Source organism: Microcaecilia unicolor, chromosome 5 (assembly GCF_901765095.1).
Source record: "Microcaecilia unicolor chromosome 5, aMicUni1.1, whole genome shotgun sequence".
Classification (NCBI taxonomy): domain Eukaryota; kingdom Metazoa; phylum Chordata; class Amphibia; order Gymnophiona; family Siphonopidae; genus Microcaecilia; species Microcaecilia unicolor.
Window position 1 is genome coordinate 105,134,354 of NC_044035.1, and position 18,212 is coordinate 105,152,565.

At 43.8% G+C, this 18,212-nt stretch overlaps 1 protein-coding gene across 1 annotated transcript in view; it reads right to left on the minus strand.

Moving 5' to 3' along the window:
- The window catches only part of LOC115470187 (hexokinase-1), a 128,686-nt gene that overhangs the window by 16,564 nt on the left and 93,910 nt on the right, over window positions 1-18,212 (minus strand). The window contains exons 13-16 of the mRNA XM_030203149.1: window positions 11,979-12,074; window positions 10,668-10,767; window positions 6,669-6,852; window positions 1,544-1,699 (exon numbers count right to left, since the gene is read on the minus strand). Of these exons, the coding sequence (XP_030059009.1) occupies window positions 1,544-1,699; window positions 6,669-6,852; window positions 10,668-10,767; window positions 11,979-12,074 (536 nt within the window). The remainder of the gene's footprint in view (window positions 1-1,543; window positions 1,700-6,668; window positions 6,853-10,667; window positions 10,768-11,978; window positions 12,075-18,212) is intronic.

Below are 18,212 nucleotides of genomic sequence, written 5' to 3' on the forward strand. Positions count from 1 at the left end.
AATAAGGTTTCACAAAACTACGTAGAGGGAAAAATTGTGAGTAAAGCCATTGCTATATTTTTCAGGGTGCTAAAAGTGTCTGGTAATCGGATCCAGGCACTCCAAATTTCCTGGTAACTCAGATATTCTCTTAATAATTGCATCTTTATTCTGCATATCGTGAAATAGAACTGGTGCACATCTTAGGAGAGTTTCTTTAATAAATTCTCCCTCACTGAGTGCTTTTCCATGCTGAGCTATGGAGTGAGCAATGCTCAAACTTGCAGATGTTAAATTTGTAGAACCTTTTACAAATTTAAGGATGGACTTAGATTGGCTCTTATAAAAGTGTAGCTGCCTGGAAATGTATTCCTTCCTTTCATCCTCACTTTTTTTCAAGAGCTGGGAATGATTAGTTTCAAAATGTCTATTTATATTCCACGTTCTGCTTACTACCGTTTCAGTACATAGAACGCAAAATGATCTGCCATTTTTTTCTATAATGCCATACATCTCGGTCCATGTCTCTTGAAAGGGTCGGCTACTGCTACTACCACTTCCTTTACTTAACCTTGGTTTTTTATTTTTTGGGTTCTCCATCAGGGGGGCAGTGACAGAAGATAGAATTATAGATAGCCTGTTAGCCCTGCAGGCAATTAGGGGTTAACTAGCCTAACTGACCACCTTATGTAAATTAAGATGGCTGCCGCTATTTCTAATGGTGGGAAACGGCACCCATAGCACATGCCCTCGCCTCTCCCAGCCTCTCCCTCACCTATCTCAGCAATGATGGTCAATTAGAAATCCACGACACCCCAGAACAGTAGATTGGATGATGGTTGCTGTGGTTATGTGGTAATGGCGATCACAGGGCCCCCAGAGATGCGTCCCCCACGGCATTCCGCTGCTCTCTGCTCCGCCGGCCGGAAGTGAGGTCAAAGATCCCCTAACGACCGTGCAGGAGCCGGGGCAGAGGGAGCAGCAGGGAGGGAACAAGCGGAGGACTCGGAGGGAGCCAATAGGAGCGTACACGGCACCCCCCCAGCGGGTAAACATGCACCGGGGGGGGGGGGGGTGTGATTTCGCCGGGGGGGGGGGGGGGGAGGTCGCGCTGCACCTGGGGGGGGGGGGGACGCATCGGCGATCTGCCCCGGGGAACGCCGCTGCTTCTCTGTATGCGGCCACATGCGGCTGCGTGTCACCGAAAATGGCTAAGCGTGTCAGTACTGACACGCGTGTCATAGGTTCGCCATCATGGCTTTAAGCTGTGCGGGAGTCCTCCAACTGAATTGCTGCTAGTGGGGCGCTTCAATATTGTCTTTTCAATTAGGGACAGGCAGGTTTCCCTGGGGTCCGCAGAGCTTGCCTGTCCCTCACTACTGAAAATGTGATTGTGAAACAGCACCTCCCACTGGCAGGACTGTAGGAGGCAGATTCTCGCACAACATAAAGGGAACAATGGTAACTCGCAATGGTAACTCACATGTAGTGGGTTCAGATTATCAGTTATATTCTAAGGCCTCTGTTCACTTATTTAAATAAGTAAATGTGACTTGTTTCTTACCTTTCAATCTGTGAAAGGAATTTTGTTTCAAAGATACTCCTGGTTTTCAGTGCCTCTGAAATATGACCTCGGAACAAGAAACCCCTTTTTGTGAAGTCAATCAAAATGTTGCGAACAATTTCTCCCAAGTACATACCACTGATCATTTTTTCATATCTAGAATAACAAAACAGCATAGTTAGATGCAGCCTGACACATTATTCTGTAGGAACTTCAAAGACTCACATGTACAAAAGTTGACAGGGGTTGCACTGTATGAAGACAATGACTAGGGGGCACTCAAGGAAGTTACATGGAAATATTTTTAAAACAAATAGGAGGAAATATTTTTCACTCAACAAATAGCTGAGCTCTTGAACTTGTTGCCGAAGGATGTGGTAAAGGCAGTTAATGTATCTGGGTTTTAAAAAAGTTTGTACAAGTTCATGGAGGAAAGGTTTTTGTTTATGTTTATTTGGAACTTGATATACTGCCTTTCGCAACCACTGAAAGCGGTGCACAACAAAAATTAACAAATGAAGGAAAGGAATACCAATTCCAATAGGACAGAGGAAATAAAACCAAAATAAAGCAGTAGGAAAGGGGAATAGGTGAAGAATGGGCAGGGAATACAGAGACAACTGACTGCCAATCAAGACTTGTCACCTAAAAATCCTACCAAAAATTAGGCACTTAAGGAAATGCCTGGGCAAGCAGAAGGGCTTTAAGGAGACAGTGGAAATGAGAGAGCAAAAGTTCAGCTTTCAGGGCAAAAGGTAAAGCGTTCCAGAGAAAAAGGTCAAACAAAAAAATGCAGAAGCAAGCATAGAACTTAGCCAGGCACAGTGAACAGATGGCACGTGGAAGATAATAGGGAGTAAATAGGCTGCTATTGAAATAGACATGAGGAAGCCTTGGGATTGGTAGTACGGAATGTTGATAACATTTGGGTTTCTACCAGGTACTTGTGACCTGGATTGACCACTATGGGAAGCAGGATACTGGGCTAGATGGACCACTGGGCTGACCCAGTATGGCTATTCTTATGTAACTGTGTGCTATCTACTTATACTTATATTCCCTGGGTCCTTGTGATACATAAGGCATGAACAAGATGCCTCAATCTTCATGGAATGCAGAAAAATAATTCAAAGTGTGCACATCAGTAAAATGCCCTGTAAAAAAGGGTGCATTATTCTGCTGGAAGCAGTCAGCAGTTTTTAAGGCTGAACCAAACCTGGATATTCAAGTGCAGTCCCCTGAAAGTTAATGGGGCACCAGCTGATACTCAGACCGATGTCTGGTTAGCTTGGTGGATAAAGTTAAGACAGCTTTTTTTGATGTCCTAACTTTATGCACTTACTTAACCGGTTAGTAAATTGAATATCGCTGCTAACTGGTTATGTACTGGCACTGCCCAAGCTCTGCCCCCGGATCGCCCCAGCACTTACCAGACAGTGCCGCGGCAGTCACTGGCAATAGCATTACCTGCTTTAATGCCACTGACATTTGGCAGATGGCCAGCTAAGCAGGGTTTAACCAGGTAGGAGCCTCTCTTGCCTGGTTTAACCTTTTTTGAATATCAGGCCCAAAGTACCAAAACTGCAGCTGGTTTTTGAAACAGAACTTTTCTCTAATAACCACTGAATGAAACACTTCCTATTACTGCTATTTAGATGAGACAAATTTCTAAGGGCTAGGAGCTGATCCCTTTTTAGAGATAAGTAGGAATTTTTCAACTGGGGGATATTATTGACTAGCTTTCCCATGCCCTGGATCTCCATCCAGAAAATAACTACCTAGACATCAGTAATCTGTACAAGGTTGAACTGAAACCAACAGACCATGCAACTGTGGATGCAATTGTTGGACTCAAAATTCTGCAGAAAAACTGGTTGCCCTTTTTCAAATAAGGACATAAGAGTAGCCATACTGGGGCAGAACGATGGTCCATCTTGCCCAGTATCCTGCTCCCAGCAGTGGCTAATCCAGGTTACAAGTATCTGGCAGAATCCCAAATAGTATCAAGATTCCCAGGGTCAGCAGTGGCTTTCCCTATTTCTATCTCAATAGCAAACTATGGACTTTTCCTCCAAGAACTTGTCCAAACTTTTATTTGAACCCAGATACGCTAACCACTGATACCACATTCTCTAGTAATGAGTTCCCATGCTGAACAGGAGGCAGGTCTGAGTAGCTTGCACTGTTTACAACATAGACAGTCACTTCTAGCCTGAGTACCTTAGAGGCAGTTAAAGAAAACCACCTGGATAGACACCCTTTAAAAATTAGCAAGTGCAAAGTGTGTGGGGTAAAGGCGCCTACAAATTTCACACCTGTTATTTGTGTGGGTGGCCAAGGATGAAGTAGCAGGAATGCATATGAAATCAATTGTAGGTGCATTTTTTCACTCCCCCCAACTTAAACATGCCCCCTGTGACTAATGGTGCATAATTTAGAAGAAGTAGAGGAGGGATATTAATGTATGCTAATAACCCAAGCACCATTGTTCTCAATGGAGCCTATTTACTAATTACTGTGTTTAACTCAAATTAATACATATTAATATGTGGTTAACTTAGTTCATTAACACACATTGGTAAATGAGGGGCCCTTTTACTAAAGCTTAGCGTGTTCTAATGGACATTAGCTTGAACTATGTGCCATTGGGCCACAGGTGTAAAATAGGACACAGAGCTGCTGTTAGACATTCAGGGGCCCAGGGCAGAAACTGGGGAGGGGGTCCAAAAGCTGGCCTTCAGTCTCTGTCTCCTTTAGCTTGAGGCAGGTTTGGGGCCCCCCCATGGTATGGGGGCCCAGGGAAATTGCCCTATTTGCTATTCTGTAACGCTGTCCCTGATAGGACGTGTAGCATTTAGTGCACTCTAATGTCCATTAGCACACCCTAAGCTTAAGTAAAAAGGCCCTGAGGCTCAAAGTACATTAGAAGAAACCAGAGTTGATTAAAGGCGACCCCCTTTATTGGACAAAAGAATGTTTAAAGATGCATGCTTTCTCTCTGAGGAAAGGACCTTCTGACAGCTGGTTTTGGTAAGCCTTTCAGAAATAACAAAATAATGTAAATATATGAATATTAAAATACAGAACTTGCTTTTCAAACATCTCTGTAGATTGTAAGCTCTATTGAGCAGGGACTGTCTCTCTGTGTCAGGTGTTCAGCGCTGCATGCGTCTGGTAGCGCTATACAAATGCTAATAATAATAATTATACCAACCCCAATGGTGTCCCTTTAAGTAATAATCTGTAATGAGGGACAACACTTTGGGGTCAATATTCAAAGCGATAATACCAGCCAAATAGGACTGCACTAACTTAAGTGCTTAAGGCTGAATATCAGCACTTAACTGTTTAAGTGCTGGCTGTTCGCAAATACCCAGATTCAACGCTAGTGTCTGGACATGGCCCAGCACTGAATATCCAACAAACTGCTGACCATCGCCAGGAACAGCTGAAGACTTGAAACATTAAATAATAGTATTAACATGCACGCAGGGCTGGATTAAGGCATAGGCAAACTAGACACCTGCCTAGGGCTCAAGAGTTGGGGGGAGGCTGACAGATGTACTCAGGAGGACAGGACAACAGTACAGTCTCTATTATCCCTATCTTCGCTAATCCGACAACCAGGCAAATCTGACGGGCCCTCTGGTGACGTAATTGCATTTATTTCTATTAAAAATCTTTGTTTTAGAACAATTTATGAAAATCGGGAACTCTATGCCTTTGTTTATTCATTGTTTGAGGGGTTTATTCGGTGTTTTCCATATTATCCAACTTTTTACTTATCCAACAATGGGTTGGTCCTTTTTACGTTGTATAATTGAGACTGTACTGTATTAACACTCTGGATTTTTTCAGGATTTACAGAATTGTAAATTAACTGCCTCAAAGCGAAATATTTACTTCTTCCATTTGTAAAGTATTTTTATACTTAAAACTTTGCACATTTATACCTCAGGCATATCACACATAAATCTCATTCTTTGGGGAAGTCCACCCTTGGCATCTCTGGTTTGTAGCAGAGGCAGTGCAGGGTGAAAATGACTTGCCCAACTTCCCTGGTTCTCAGATCACTGCTCTAGAGCTGCCAAATTACCCAGTTCTAGGAGGGAGACTTCCTGGCCGGTCCTGTTTTTGAACTTACAACCTAATTCAATATGCTATTTCTACTCATTGAAATAAGCACTTTGGGTCCCATAATGCACCAGGACAGGGTTGTCAGAAATTCAGGATTGGCCTAAGATTTCCCTTCTGGATCTAGGTAACTTGGCAGCTCTCCAGTTCTAACCATTATGCCACTCCATTTGAAGCATGTGTTTGCCTAGTCCCCATGCTCACTCACAAACTATTATTGCTGCCATGCCCACAGCAAGACTCTGCACCTTCTGGCAAGGTGAAATATGAGGAAAAGGCCATGAAGAAAGACATGGGGGGAGTGGGGGGAAGAGAGAGAGAGAGAGAGAGAGAGAGAGAGAGAGAGAGAGAGAGAGAGAGAGAAAAAAGTGTTCATGGTTAGGTGGGGGGCACAAAGGAATGCCTGCCCAGGGACCAACACAGTGTTAATGCCGCCCTGTACACACATATTTTGAAGCATTCTACCAGTATGATGTAGGATTTTGGAATGGATCTGTGGTTCAATAGCAGAACTCTGCACTAACATGCAGAAGACATGAGTTTGATTCCCAGGTCATGTCAGGCATTCTGCTCCCCAGGGTTAATGAGATCGTGGAAGCAGAGGTAATGCTCACAGACCCTGGAGGGTAGGTGGGGAGTCCCAGTCATTGTACAATAGCACCATCTAGTGGCTGGATTTAGGGCCCATGATTGCAGGGTTCTAAACAAAGCCCTGGGGCATGGCCTCCAGTACAAACTATTGCTGTAATGATTCTAAGTAAGATGGGAAGCTATAAAAATTGGGGAAAAATCCTTGTGTGTTTCCAATTTAGCAGAAAGCCCAAATAAAAAAAAAAAAGAGGAAACTGCTGAAGCAATGACAGGATTCTCAGCTCCTATATTCTGTCTGTCTTGTACTTAACTGACAGTGTCTCTCAATTACAATCTTAAGTCAACAAAGATCCTTCAGGAAACTGTCTTATTATGTTTCCATCTGTTCATTATTACATACCTTTGCTTCCCAGAATTTAATGACAACTCATCAACAGCCTTGTCGTAAACTGTCCTAATGTCATCCAGGCATCCATTGTCCCCAAATGCACCCCATTCCATGTTGACGCACATTCTCCCTTTGTCTCCATCGACCATCTCAATATTCTTTGTTTCTTCCATGTAGCATGCATTGCTGCCAGTTCCTGTTGAAAAAGAATGGATCATTTATGTTAAACCATCTTTATTAAAGCGTACAGTCGTAACAAGCAAAGAACAATACATCCAATGATGCACTTATGATACACTTTCATACAATATATAAACTCCTCTTAACTATGTCTGCCTTAGTAAAATTACTCACCATGCCTTTTGGGGTTAAAGTCTTAAAATTTAAATACATTATCAAAATGCATCACAACAATTGTTTTAACCTGGCTCTTGGTGGCCCTCGTATTCCTAAACCTAGAAAATGATGGCAGAAATAACTGTAAGTCCATCTCGTCTGCCCATTGCCCCTACTTACTGTAATATTTCTGGCTTTAGCTGTACTTTAGCAATGCTAAAGATCCTCTGCAATTATCCCAAGCTTTTCCAAAATCTTTTGCCTTTTTCATCCCCACCACCTTTTCTGCAAAGAAATATTTATGGCACTTCTCAGTTTGCACCCTTCAGCCTCATATTCTGATCCTCTGATCTACAAGCTCCTTTTCACTAACACTGAAAGGCTGAAAGCAAGAACGGATTAACATACACTGACAACCAGAATAAAATAAACATAAGACTTGCCACACTGGGTTAGACCAATGACCCATTTAGCCCAGGGTTCTGTTTCCAACAGGGAAGAGAAGGGGTTTGATATACCACCTTTCAGTGGTACAATCAAAGCACTTTACATATTATATGAAGGTACTTTTTCTGTCTCTAGAGAGCTCACAATCTAAGTGTTTGTACCTAGGGCAATGGAGGGTTAAGTGACTTGCCTAGGATCACAAAGGGCAGCAGTGGGATCTAAACCCTGTTCTCCAGGTTTTCAGGCCAATGCACTAACTATCAGGCCACTCCAGGTCAGGAGAACTTGGTAGGATCCTAGAAGTTAGATAGATTTCATGGTACTTACCCCTAGGGATGTATCTTGGCTACATGTACTACATGTACTAATTTGTGTTTAAAAGGCAAGGCAGGTTTCCATAAGAAGCACACTCGCTAACACAAGTTCTTATTCATTCTAGTTTAGTATTATGTCCAACATTCTGTAATTTTTGTTGTTCATAAAAGTGAGGTGAAGGAAGCTATTAGAGCTAAAAGAAAATCCTTCAGAAAATGAAAGAAGGATCAGACTGAAAACAATAGGAAACAGCATAAGGAATAGCAAGTCAAATGCAAAGCGTTGATAAGGAAGGCAAAAAGTTTGAAAAGAACATTGCATCAGAGGCAAAAACACATAATAAAAACTTTTTTAGGTGTCTTAGAAGCAAGAGGCCAGTAAAAGAACCAGTTGCACTGCTACATGACTGAGGAGTAAAAGGGGCACTCAGAGAAGACAAGGCCATTGTGGAGCAATTAAACAAATTCTTTGTTTTGGTTTTCACCAAGGAAGATGTGGAGGAGATCCAATTCCAGAAATGATATTCAGTGCTGATGAGTCAAAGAGACTGATACTAATCTCTGTAAAACCCTGAAAATGTAATGGGGCAATTTGACAAACCGAAGAGTAGCAAATTGCCTGGGCCAGATGGTATACATCTCAGAGTACTGATAGAACTAAAAAATGAACTTGCAGAGCTATTGTTAATAATATGTAATTTATCTTTAAAAGATCTCTGAGCTGACGTACAAACCAATGATACACAGTAAGAGAAAGGGACTGTAACCTGTCAGCTCTTCAAAGAAAAGCCTACATGACTGACTATTTTGTGAGCAGCAACTTCCAATACATCTTAAGATAATTTCAGATATACTAGAAACTATGTTCCTTTTGATGCTATGAGGAAAGAATAGTCATATATTATCATTTCATAAGACATGGTCAATACTAGACAATTATTGTCAACTAGTAAAAGAGGCCCGTTTCTGAGCAAATGAAACGGGCGCTAGCAAGGTTTTCGTCGCCAACACCCCCCCCCCCCCCGGCCAACCCCTTCGTTGTTCTGCCATTGCTCCGCCCCCAACGTCATGACGTTTGATACGAGGGTGGGGCCCAGAGCGATTTCCCACCCACCCCCGCCTCCCTGCCTCGCAACCCCTTTGTTGTTCTGCCATTGCTCCGCCCTCGAGGGCGGGGCCCGGAGCGATTTTGGTGGCTTCACCACCACGAACCTTCGAACCTTTTTGAAGGAAGTCAGGGCTTGGCTTCACTGACGTCAGTGACAGTGTCCTCAGAACGTTGAGGGTGAGTTTCATTATAGTAGATCATCATTATCTACATAGGCCCACTGGATACTGTTCTCTCTCAGTTTATACGCTTCTTGCTCATTTATTTTCGTGATCCACTTCACTCTTCCATAGCAGTGATATCCTCCTGCCTAATGTTCTAATTGTTTATTAATACTATGTTTTTGTTACGTTTGGCGTTTGCCATTTTTTCAAATACCTGATATCTGCTGATTTTCTTGCGGTTTTATATTGTATTTTGTACAAGTTTTCAAAAATAAAAATGGGGAAAGGTTAATGGTCTTCATCATAAAGCATTTGGGGACGGACTTAAAGATCTCAATATAAGAACAAAAGTGCTCTACTGGATCAGAGCAAAGGAACATCTAGCCCAGTATCCTGCTTTAAAGAGTGTTTGTTTGTTTGTTTGTTTGTTTGTTACATTTGTACCCCGCATTTTGTCACTCGTAGCAGGTTGAATGCGGCTTACATAGTAGTAAGATTTAAAAAAGTATAATGGAGAGAGTACAGTCTAAGCTTAACAGAGTAAAGGAGATGTGTAGATAGGTAACATTATAAGGGAGAAGGGTATAAGAGGTAGGAGGAGGTGCTAGTTTTAGGCTAGATTGAGATAATCAGTGGCCAATCCAGGTCAAAAGTTGCAAGATTCCATGCTATCAATCCCAAGGATAAGCAGTGGCTTTCTCCAGGCCTATCTGAATAACAAGTTTATGGATTTTTCCTATAGGAATTTGTCCAAACCTCTTTTATATATGGCAACATTAACTGCTATTACCACTTGTTCGGACAGAGTTCCAGATCTTAATTATGTCTTGAGTGAAAAAATATTTTATCTTATTTGTTTTAAATGCTCTACTATGTAACTTCATGAAGTAACCCTAGTCTTTGTATTTTTTGAAAGTGTAAACAATCATTTTGCATTGTAGTTCCACTCCACTTAGGATTTTATAGGCCTCTATTATATCTCCCCTCAGCTGTCTCTTCTCCAAGCTGAAAAGCCCTAAACTCTTTAGCCTCTCCTCATATAACAGTCCTTCCGTCCCCTTAATCATTTTAGTCACCCTTCTCTGTATCTTTTCTAATTCCACTATATCTCTTTTGAGATGCAGTGACCAGAACTGCACACAATACTCAAGGAGAGGTTCCACATGAGACATACTGAGGCATTGTGATATTCTTTATTTTATTTTCTATTATTTTCCTAATAATTCCTAAGGTTCTGTTTGCTTTATGACTGCCACTGCTGGACACGTTGGAAGATAGGAGAGGGTATGGAATACAAGGGGAGATGCTGGACACATTGGGGGGGGGGGAGGGAAGGAAATGGAAGGGGAGATGCTGGATTACAGGGGGTGGGAAGGGCCTTGAGCTGCCTTCAAAGGGGTAGGGGGGGACATGGCTGAAGGTTCACCTGGGGCATTGGATACTGTTGGGCTGACCTTCCCCATGTTCAATTACTGGTGTATTATGTGTAAAATATACAAGTGATACAATAAAATGCACATTTTAAGTTGTGCTAAAGTAATCTGACCCATAAAACATTAGAATGTCTAAATATGTGTCAGAAAGGCATTGTTTGTTCACTCAGGCCTACAGCAATGGTTACCAAAAGATTTATAGCACATACCCACGATGAGACCGATTTCACAGTTTGGATCTTCATATGCGCACGTCATCATAGTACCAACTGTATCATTTACCACAGCCACAACATCTAGCTCAAATTCCTAGGAAGCAAAAAGCCAAAGTTGTCAGATTATGATCTGTAGAAATGATTATCATTTGTCTTATAAAATGCCTCATTAACTCATTTAAAACAGCCAGTATAAAGTAAACCCTTATGTAACAGAATTAGCTAATCCATTAAATTTAGCAGCAATGAAATCTAATGTATAAAGCTGTTCTCTTGTGTCGTCTCAGATACAGGAAACAATCTGGCCCACTGCTGCTGAAAGGCCCAGATTTATAAACAGCAATGCAGGCATAGGCGCTGGAGTGTTGCTGCTGTTTCCTTGCCTAAATTTGAGCCTGAGGCTGCAATAGTTGACTTGGAGCAGTAGTGGGTGAGGCCCTGCAGGACCTGTCAGTATTGGAGGACTTACAGGCCTGGCACTGAGTTCAGCATTGAGGCTGTTTTGCTGCCACTGGTGTCAAAATCAGCTGCAAGGTGAGGGGACCTGGGCCTGGCTACCTGATAAAAGACAGGATCTAGAGAAAGGGGTAATCAGGTATAGAGGAGGTCTCCTCCCTTTGACTATGAGCACCCATACTTGAAATCCATCCCTGGCTGCTGATGAGGATCTTACAGTGCTTCTTTAGACTGAAAGGATCCAAAGTCAATCACCTTTTAATGTGATTTCCCCACCCCTGTGTATGAGTTTGTATGGTAAAATTAGCAAGGAGAGGTATAAATCGGTCTATATTTTGTATTTTGAAAATATTTTGCAAGCAAATAAAATTGAATAAGAAAATAGTATCTGTAGTTACTTTCTTGGGGAGGCAATGAATATGAATGAGACAGATTGCATGCAAATCTCTCTCATGCAAAACCTGACCCTCAAGGACTGGAAACAAATACCAGTAGACTCTGCCTCTCCAAAATCCTCATTTTAGTTTTCTGGGAAGTTGGAAATGCCATCTTTGAAACACAATATTCAACTCTACGTTAGTTTTTTATTTTTTTTTTTGCCAAAGATACATTTTGTTTTTAGTTAAATATTATTGTGATGTTATTTGATGACAGGACTCGTTGCTGGCCCTAAGGCCAATGTGTTTTCACAAGAATAATAATAATCTTTTCAAAGCATTGCAGCCAAAATGTAAATCCTGTTCTAAGAAAGTCAAAAAATAGTCCAAAGTGGGGGACTGGACCATGGAGGCTGGCTATGTAGAAATAGCACAGACCTGGTATAATTGTACACATGCTGACACAGGTTACCTCTCTTCGTTTAATTCCTTCCCTCAGTAGAAGAACGACATCTTCTCCTTCACAGTCTGTGGCCTTGAAGCCTTTGGTCCAGGTGAGAAGAATGCCCTAGGAAAAGGTAATCATATCCAGCATGAAGCAGTGGAGTGTAGCATCCAGAATTAATATCTATGATACAAACCTCCCTCAATGTTTGTGGTCCTCGACTGGAGGAGCTACATGTTATCAAACATTATTGCACACTATTACAAATACATTGCTACCAGAAACAAGAAGGCCCAGTGAGAGCTAATAGAGGCTGCTTCCTGGGATGGGCACATATGCTCCACAGTCTGCACATATTCATCAATTCCAAAACATCCCACCCTGCTGCCAGAATCCCCATGAATTCCCCATGTCCTGAAAATGTGGCATGTATAGAACCCCAAAAGACAAGTTACTAGGGGGACAAATTAACCCAGCAATCTCTAAGTCCTCTGGAAAGTTGGCTAATATTAGCTTCCCCCCCCTCTCAACATTCAGCCCAAAGCGATCAGCATTTTTTAAACAATGGCTGCCGTAAGGATTTTATACCCAGATATTGAGCATTGGACTGTATCCAGACACCGTCGTTGAATATCTAGGTATAATTTGGCTTCCGGCACTTATCCAAGTACTGGCGATATTCAGACTGATACCCCAATAAAGTTAGGACAGCCTTTTTCCAGTCCTAACCTTATTTGGACAGTTACCTGGTTATCAGACTAAAAATCGCTGCTAACTGGGTAACTCCCAGCTCTACTCTGGCATTACGCAAACAGTGGCGAGGCAATCTCTCTGGATATTCAGTGGATTTATTACTACTACTACTACTTATCATTTCTATAGAGCTACTAGACGTACGCAGCGCTGTACACTTGAACATAAAGAGACAGTCCCTGCTCGACAGAGCTTACAACCTAATTAGGACAGACAAACAGGACAAACAAGAGATAAGGGAATATTAAAGTGAGGATGATAAAATAAGGGTTCTGAACAAGTGAATAAGGGTTAGGAGTTAAAAGCAGCATCAAAAAGGTGGGCTTTTAGCTTAGATTTGAAGACGGCCAGAGATGGAGCTTGACGTACCGGCTCAGGAAGTCTATTCCAGGCATATGGTGCAGCAAGATAAAAGGAACGGAGTCTGGAGTTAGCGGTGGAGGAGAAGGGTGCAGATAAGAGAGATTTACCCAGTGAACGGAGTTCCCGAGGAGGAATGTAGGGAGAGATGAGAGTGGAGGTACTGAGAAGCTACAGAGTGAATGCACTTATAGGTCAATAAGAGGAGTTTGAACTGTATGTGGAAACAGATAGAAAGCCAGTGAAGTGACTTGAGGAGAGGGCTAATATGAGCATAACGACACTGGCGGAATATTAGTCGTGCAGCAGAATTTTGAACAGATTGAAGAGGAGAGAGATGGTTAAGTGGGAGACCTGTGAGAAACAAGTTGCAATAGTCCAAGCGAGAGGTGATAAGAGTGTGGAAGAGGGTTCTGGTAGTGTGCACAGAAAGGAAAGGGCGAATTTTGGTGATATTATAGAGAAAGAAACGACAGGTTGTGTCACTGAAAATCTGGGTATGGATCAGGTGAGCAGGACCTATCCAGGTAGGAGCTGTTCCTACCTGAATATTGACCCCTGAGATCATAGATTTAGTTACTTGCTTTTCCAAATCCAAGCTCAAGGTAAGCTGTAAACATTTAGGTCCCTGTCCAAAAGGACTTACAACCTAAGGGCCATGTTTACTAAGCCGCGCTAGAGGCGCATTACTGCTTTTAGCATGTGCTAACCATTAGCGCGCGCTGTATAGGCACCCACAATATTTCTACGGGCGTCTACACAGTTAGCGCGTGCTAATTTTGTGCGCACGCTAATTTTGTGCACGCGCTAAAAACGCTAGCGTACCTTAGTAAACAGGGCCCTAAGGGTTTCATTTAGGAGTCCTTTTACAAAGGCGTGCTAGGTTTTTAGCATGTATTAAAAATTAACAAGTGCTAAATGCTAGAGACACCCATAGGAATATATGGGTGTCTCTAGCATTTAGCATGCATTAAAACTTAGCATGTGCTAAAAACGCTAGCGTGCCTTTCTAAAAGATCCCCCCCCTTAATGAACTGCATTAATGTGTGTTATTCACTTAGAGGAGAGCACTACAACCAGGCTTCTCCAGTTACTATAGGCACCCTGAGGCTATGTGATAGGAGCTTATTCTAGGCTCTTTTATAAAATACTAGTAAAAAAGGCCCGTTTCTCACACAAATGAAACAGGTGCTAGCAAGGTTATCATGTAATGGCGATTATGTTTTTAAGGGAACCGTTAGGAGGCAAGTTGTGGTGCGAGTTCTGCGCTCGCTCGCTTCCCGCCACCCTGCTGATTATGATGGAGTTTGAGCGGCGCAGGAGTCTTGACTTCAACGGCCAGTTGTGGCGCGAGTTCCTGCCTCGCAGCCATTCTGAGTTTGACACAGTGCTCATTAACGTGTATGGCATACGGGCTCAGAGTTCCATGCCCCCCTCCCTCCCTCTCCGAGTTCCAGGCCCCCCTCTCCTTCCCTCCGAGTTCCAGGTCCCCCTCTCCTCCGAGTTCCATGTCCCCCTCCCTCCCCTCCGCTCCGAGTTCCAGGCCCCCCGCCTCCCTCCCTCTCGCTCTCTCTCTCCTCCGAGTGGCAGCCCAACCTGCGCTGCCCGCCCTCTTCTCCCAGTCCTCTGCCTGCCTCTCGCCTTCCTGCGTGCCACCCAGAATTTAACAGTTCTTACTTCGGGGTCCAGCGGCAGCAGTGAAAGGCGAGCAGGCTCGGCGCTTCAGCCTATCTTCCCTTCTCTCTCAGCTCTGCCTCTGGTCCCGCCCTCATTTCCTGTTTCCGCAAGGGCGGGACCAGAGGCAGAGCTGAGAGAGAAGGGAAGGCAGGCTGAAGCGCCGAGCCTGCTCGCCTTTCACTGCTGCCGCTGGACCCCGAGGTAAGAACTGTTAAATTCTGGGCGGCATGCAGGAAGGAGAGGAGCAGGCAAAGGACTGGGAGAAGAGGGTGGCCAGTGCAGGTCGGGCTAGCACTCGGAGGAGAGGGAGGGAGGGGGGCCTGGAACTCAGGGGGGGAGGGGGAGGCGATTCTCCCACGATTCTCTTTTCCCCTCGATTTGTACCTGAACGTTCTCTGGCTGGCTGGCGCTGGCTTCCCTTCCCTCTCAGTGTTCTGCCCTCTGACGTCATTACGTTTTGACATGAGGGCGGGGCAACAAGTGGTTATGAATGTTACGAACCCAGGCATCCAGACATAGAACGTTGGAGGTGCAAATTATTATATAGGATAGGACTAGTGTAACCTGATATTGGGGTGCCTAAAATTTAGTTGCCTTCTCGAACACCTGCCATAGATCTGGTGTAAGTGTGGGCACCTAAATGCAGAATGGACACATGTAACTTACAGTATTCTGTAAGATAAATGCCTAATGGCCCTGTTTACTAAGGTGTGTTAGTGTTTTTAGCGCGCCTACACTTAGCACGCGTGATAATGATGTAGGCACCTATAGGAATATTGTAGGCACGTGCGTGGTTAATGTGCGTACATGGTTAACATGCGTTAAAAACATTAACGCGCCTATAACGCTGCTTAGTAAACAGGGCCCCCTCTCTTGCCCATGTTCCACCCTCATGTCCACAAATGTGCGCTATACAAGTTTAAAGAGTATTTTCGGAACAGCACTTATGCAGGTATGTGAACATATATGTGTGAATGTGCTAGTATTCCCGGGGTAGGAGAATGTAATTCAATGAATGTGGGATATTTATCATTTATTTAAAATTTGCAATACCACCAAATCAAACAGATCATGGCAATTTACAAAAAAAAAAAAAAAAAGAATTCCAACAGTATGATAGGAAAGCAAAACATTCACAGCAAGATTATCTCACTTGCAGAATAAGTGAAACAACTGAGTTTAAAAATCAGCAGTGCACGTATTTTGTAATATTTGTACACCATTTGAAGATGGAATGAAGAAGAGGCATGGAGGGGCATTTTCAATATGACATCTAAGTCCAATTTTGGATGTTTTGCTAAAAATGTCCAAAACTGAAGTGGGGAATACAGCCATTTTCAAAACAGAAAAACGTCTATCTTTCTTTTTCCAAAAATGGCTATTTGCTATGCTTTTGTGCTCTGTGCATTTATCTTTTTGGTCCATTTTTGAAAAAAGGAAAACTCCAAGTAAAAAACACACAAAATCAAGCCATTGGGATATAGGAGGAGCCAGCATTCTTAGTGGACTGGCCACACAGATATCCCAGGAGAGTAATGGGGTACCCTAGGGGGGCACTGCAGTGGACTTCAAATAAATGCTCCCAGGTACACATCTCACAGTTGCTTCCTTATCTTGTCTGCTGAGCCCCCCAAAACCCACTACCCCCAACTGTACTACAACAGCCCTTATGAGTGAAGGGGGCAACTATATGTGGGTACAGTGGGTTTCTAGTGAGTTTTAGAGGGCACACAGTTTCCATCACAAATGTAACAGGTAGGAGAGGTATGGGCCTGGGTCCACCTTTCTGCAGTGCACTGCACCCACCACTAGACTACTCTAGGGACCTGCATGCTGCTCTAATGGAACTGAGTAAACTATCTGAGGCTGGCACAGAGACTGGTATGTAATGTTTTAAATCATATTTTTGGGGGAGTGGGAGGGGGGTTAGTTACCACTGGGGGATTAAGGGTAGGTCATCCCTGATTCCCTCCAATGGTCATCTGGTCATTTAGGGCACTTTATTGTGGCTTATCAATCTATATAAATGAGACGTGACCGACTCACCTGCAAATGCGCAGTAGAGACCAAATGTTGATACAGTCCAAGGCCCGTCTCCACCAGCAGTACAGCCCAATAGGGCGCAGGTCTTGGACATGGGCGTGGAAATTGGAGGAGGAGGGAGGGAAGGAGGGGGCGGAACTGAGAGGGAAACGGACGGAGCGGAGCGATGGAGGCGAACTGACGACAGGACTCACGGGAGGTAACACGGCGACGGTGGAAAGAGGGGGGATCGACGCCGGGGGGGGGGGGGGTCAAAGGTGGTGGCGTGAGTGCGCGCCACATCATGCCCGTTGTTACTGGGCGGAGCCACTGTGGCGAGCTGGGCAAGGCTAACCAATGGAGAGAAGAAGGCTCCTGGGAGGGAGGGAGGGAGAGAAGAAGGCTCCTGGGAGGGAGGGAGGGAGGGAATTAGATGTAAAAATAGAACAGACCAATACTCGCCCGTTTTAACAGGCTTAACAGCTAGTTTGTTAATAAAACAGGTCTAGACCAAAACGTCCAACTTATAGCCCTTAATGTTTTTGTTTTCTTTCATTATGGCAGAAAAACATCCAAGTGTTAGGAACACCCAGATCCCGCCCTTACCTTGCCCCTGACATACCACCTTATGATTTGAATGCACTTCTGATGGACTTCATAGAAAAATGTCTAAAAATAGTTTTTTGAAAATACCAATTTGTACATTTTTGTGAGAGAAAAATGTCCAAATGCAGATTTATGCCACTTTTTGGACGTTTTTCTCTTTCAAAAATGAGCCCCATAGGTTTCTTTCTCTGGGATAGTGAAAAGTTGTTGGATAGAAACAATAAATATATTTAGCAGCCTGACCCTAGCAGTAATACCATAAGATTACCGCTAGGGGTTGCGACGGCCATTCTGAGACCTGGAGCCAAAGGAGCCGGAGTGAGAGGGCATTGCTCCTGTTACTACTAGAGACCCAGATAAGGCCATGGAGTGGGGGAATGGGGGGATCTGCTGGGGGTGGGGGGAAGATCTCAGAGGGTATTCAGCCACAGGGAGGGATTGAGGGCTTGCGGGGGAGGGGGGATTCCTGCCAGGGGGATCAGATGCTTCAGAAGTGCAAGTGGGGTGAACGGATGCATCGGAGGGGATCGCAATCAAAGGGTGATCAGGGTGAACAAATACTGCTGGCTGGGGCTCTCTATGTGAGCAGCAATTCTGAAAAACTGCCATGCACTAACCAATTAGCCCGTGAGCCCTGCCTGTCTACAAAATGGGCAGCGGTAATGGCTCACGTGCTAATCTGTTTTAATGGTTATGTGTAACGGCAAAATTAGCGTGTGGTCATTAATGCAAAAAAAAAAAGGAAATTCTGCTATTTTACCCTAGCAGTAAAAATGGCCTTAGCACATGGAAAAGACCCCCCCCCCCCCACCCCACCCAAAGGGCACACTAAGGCCACTTTTT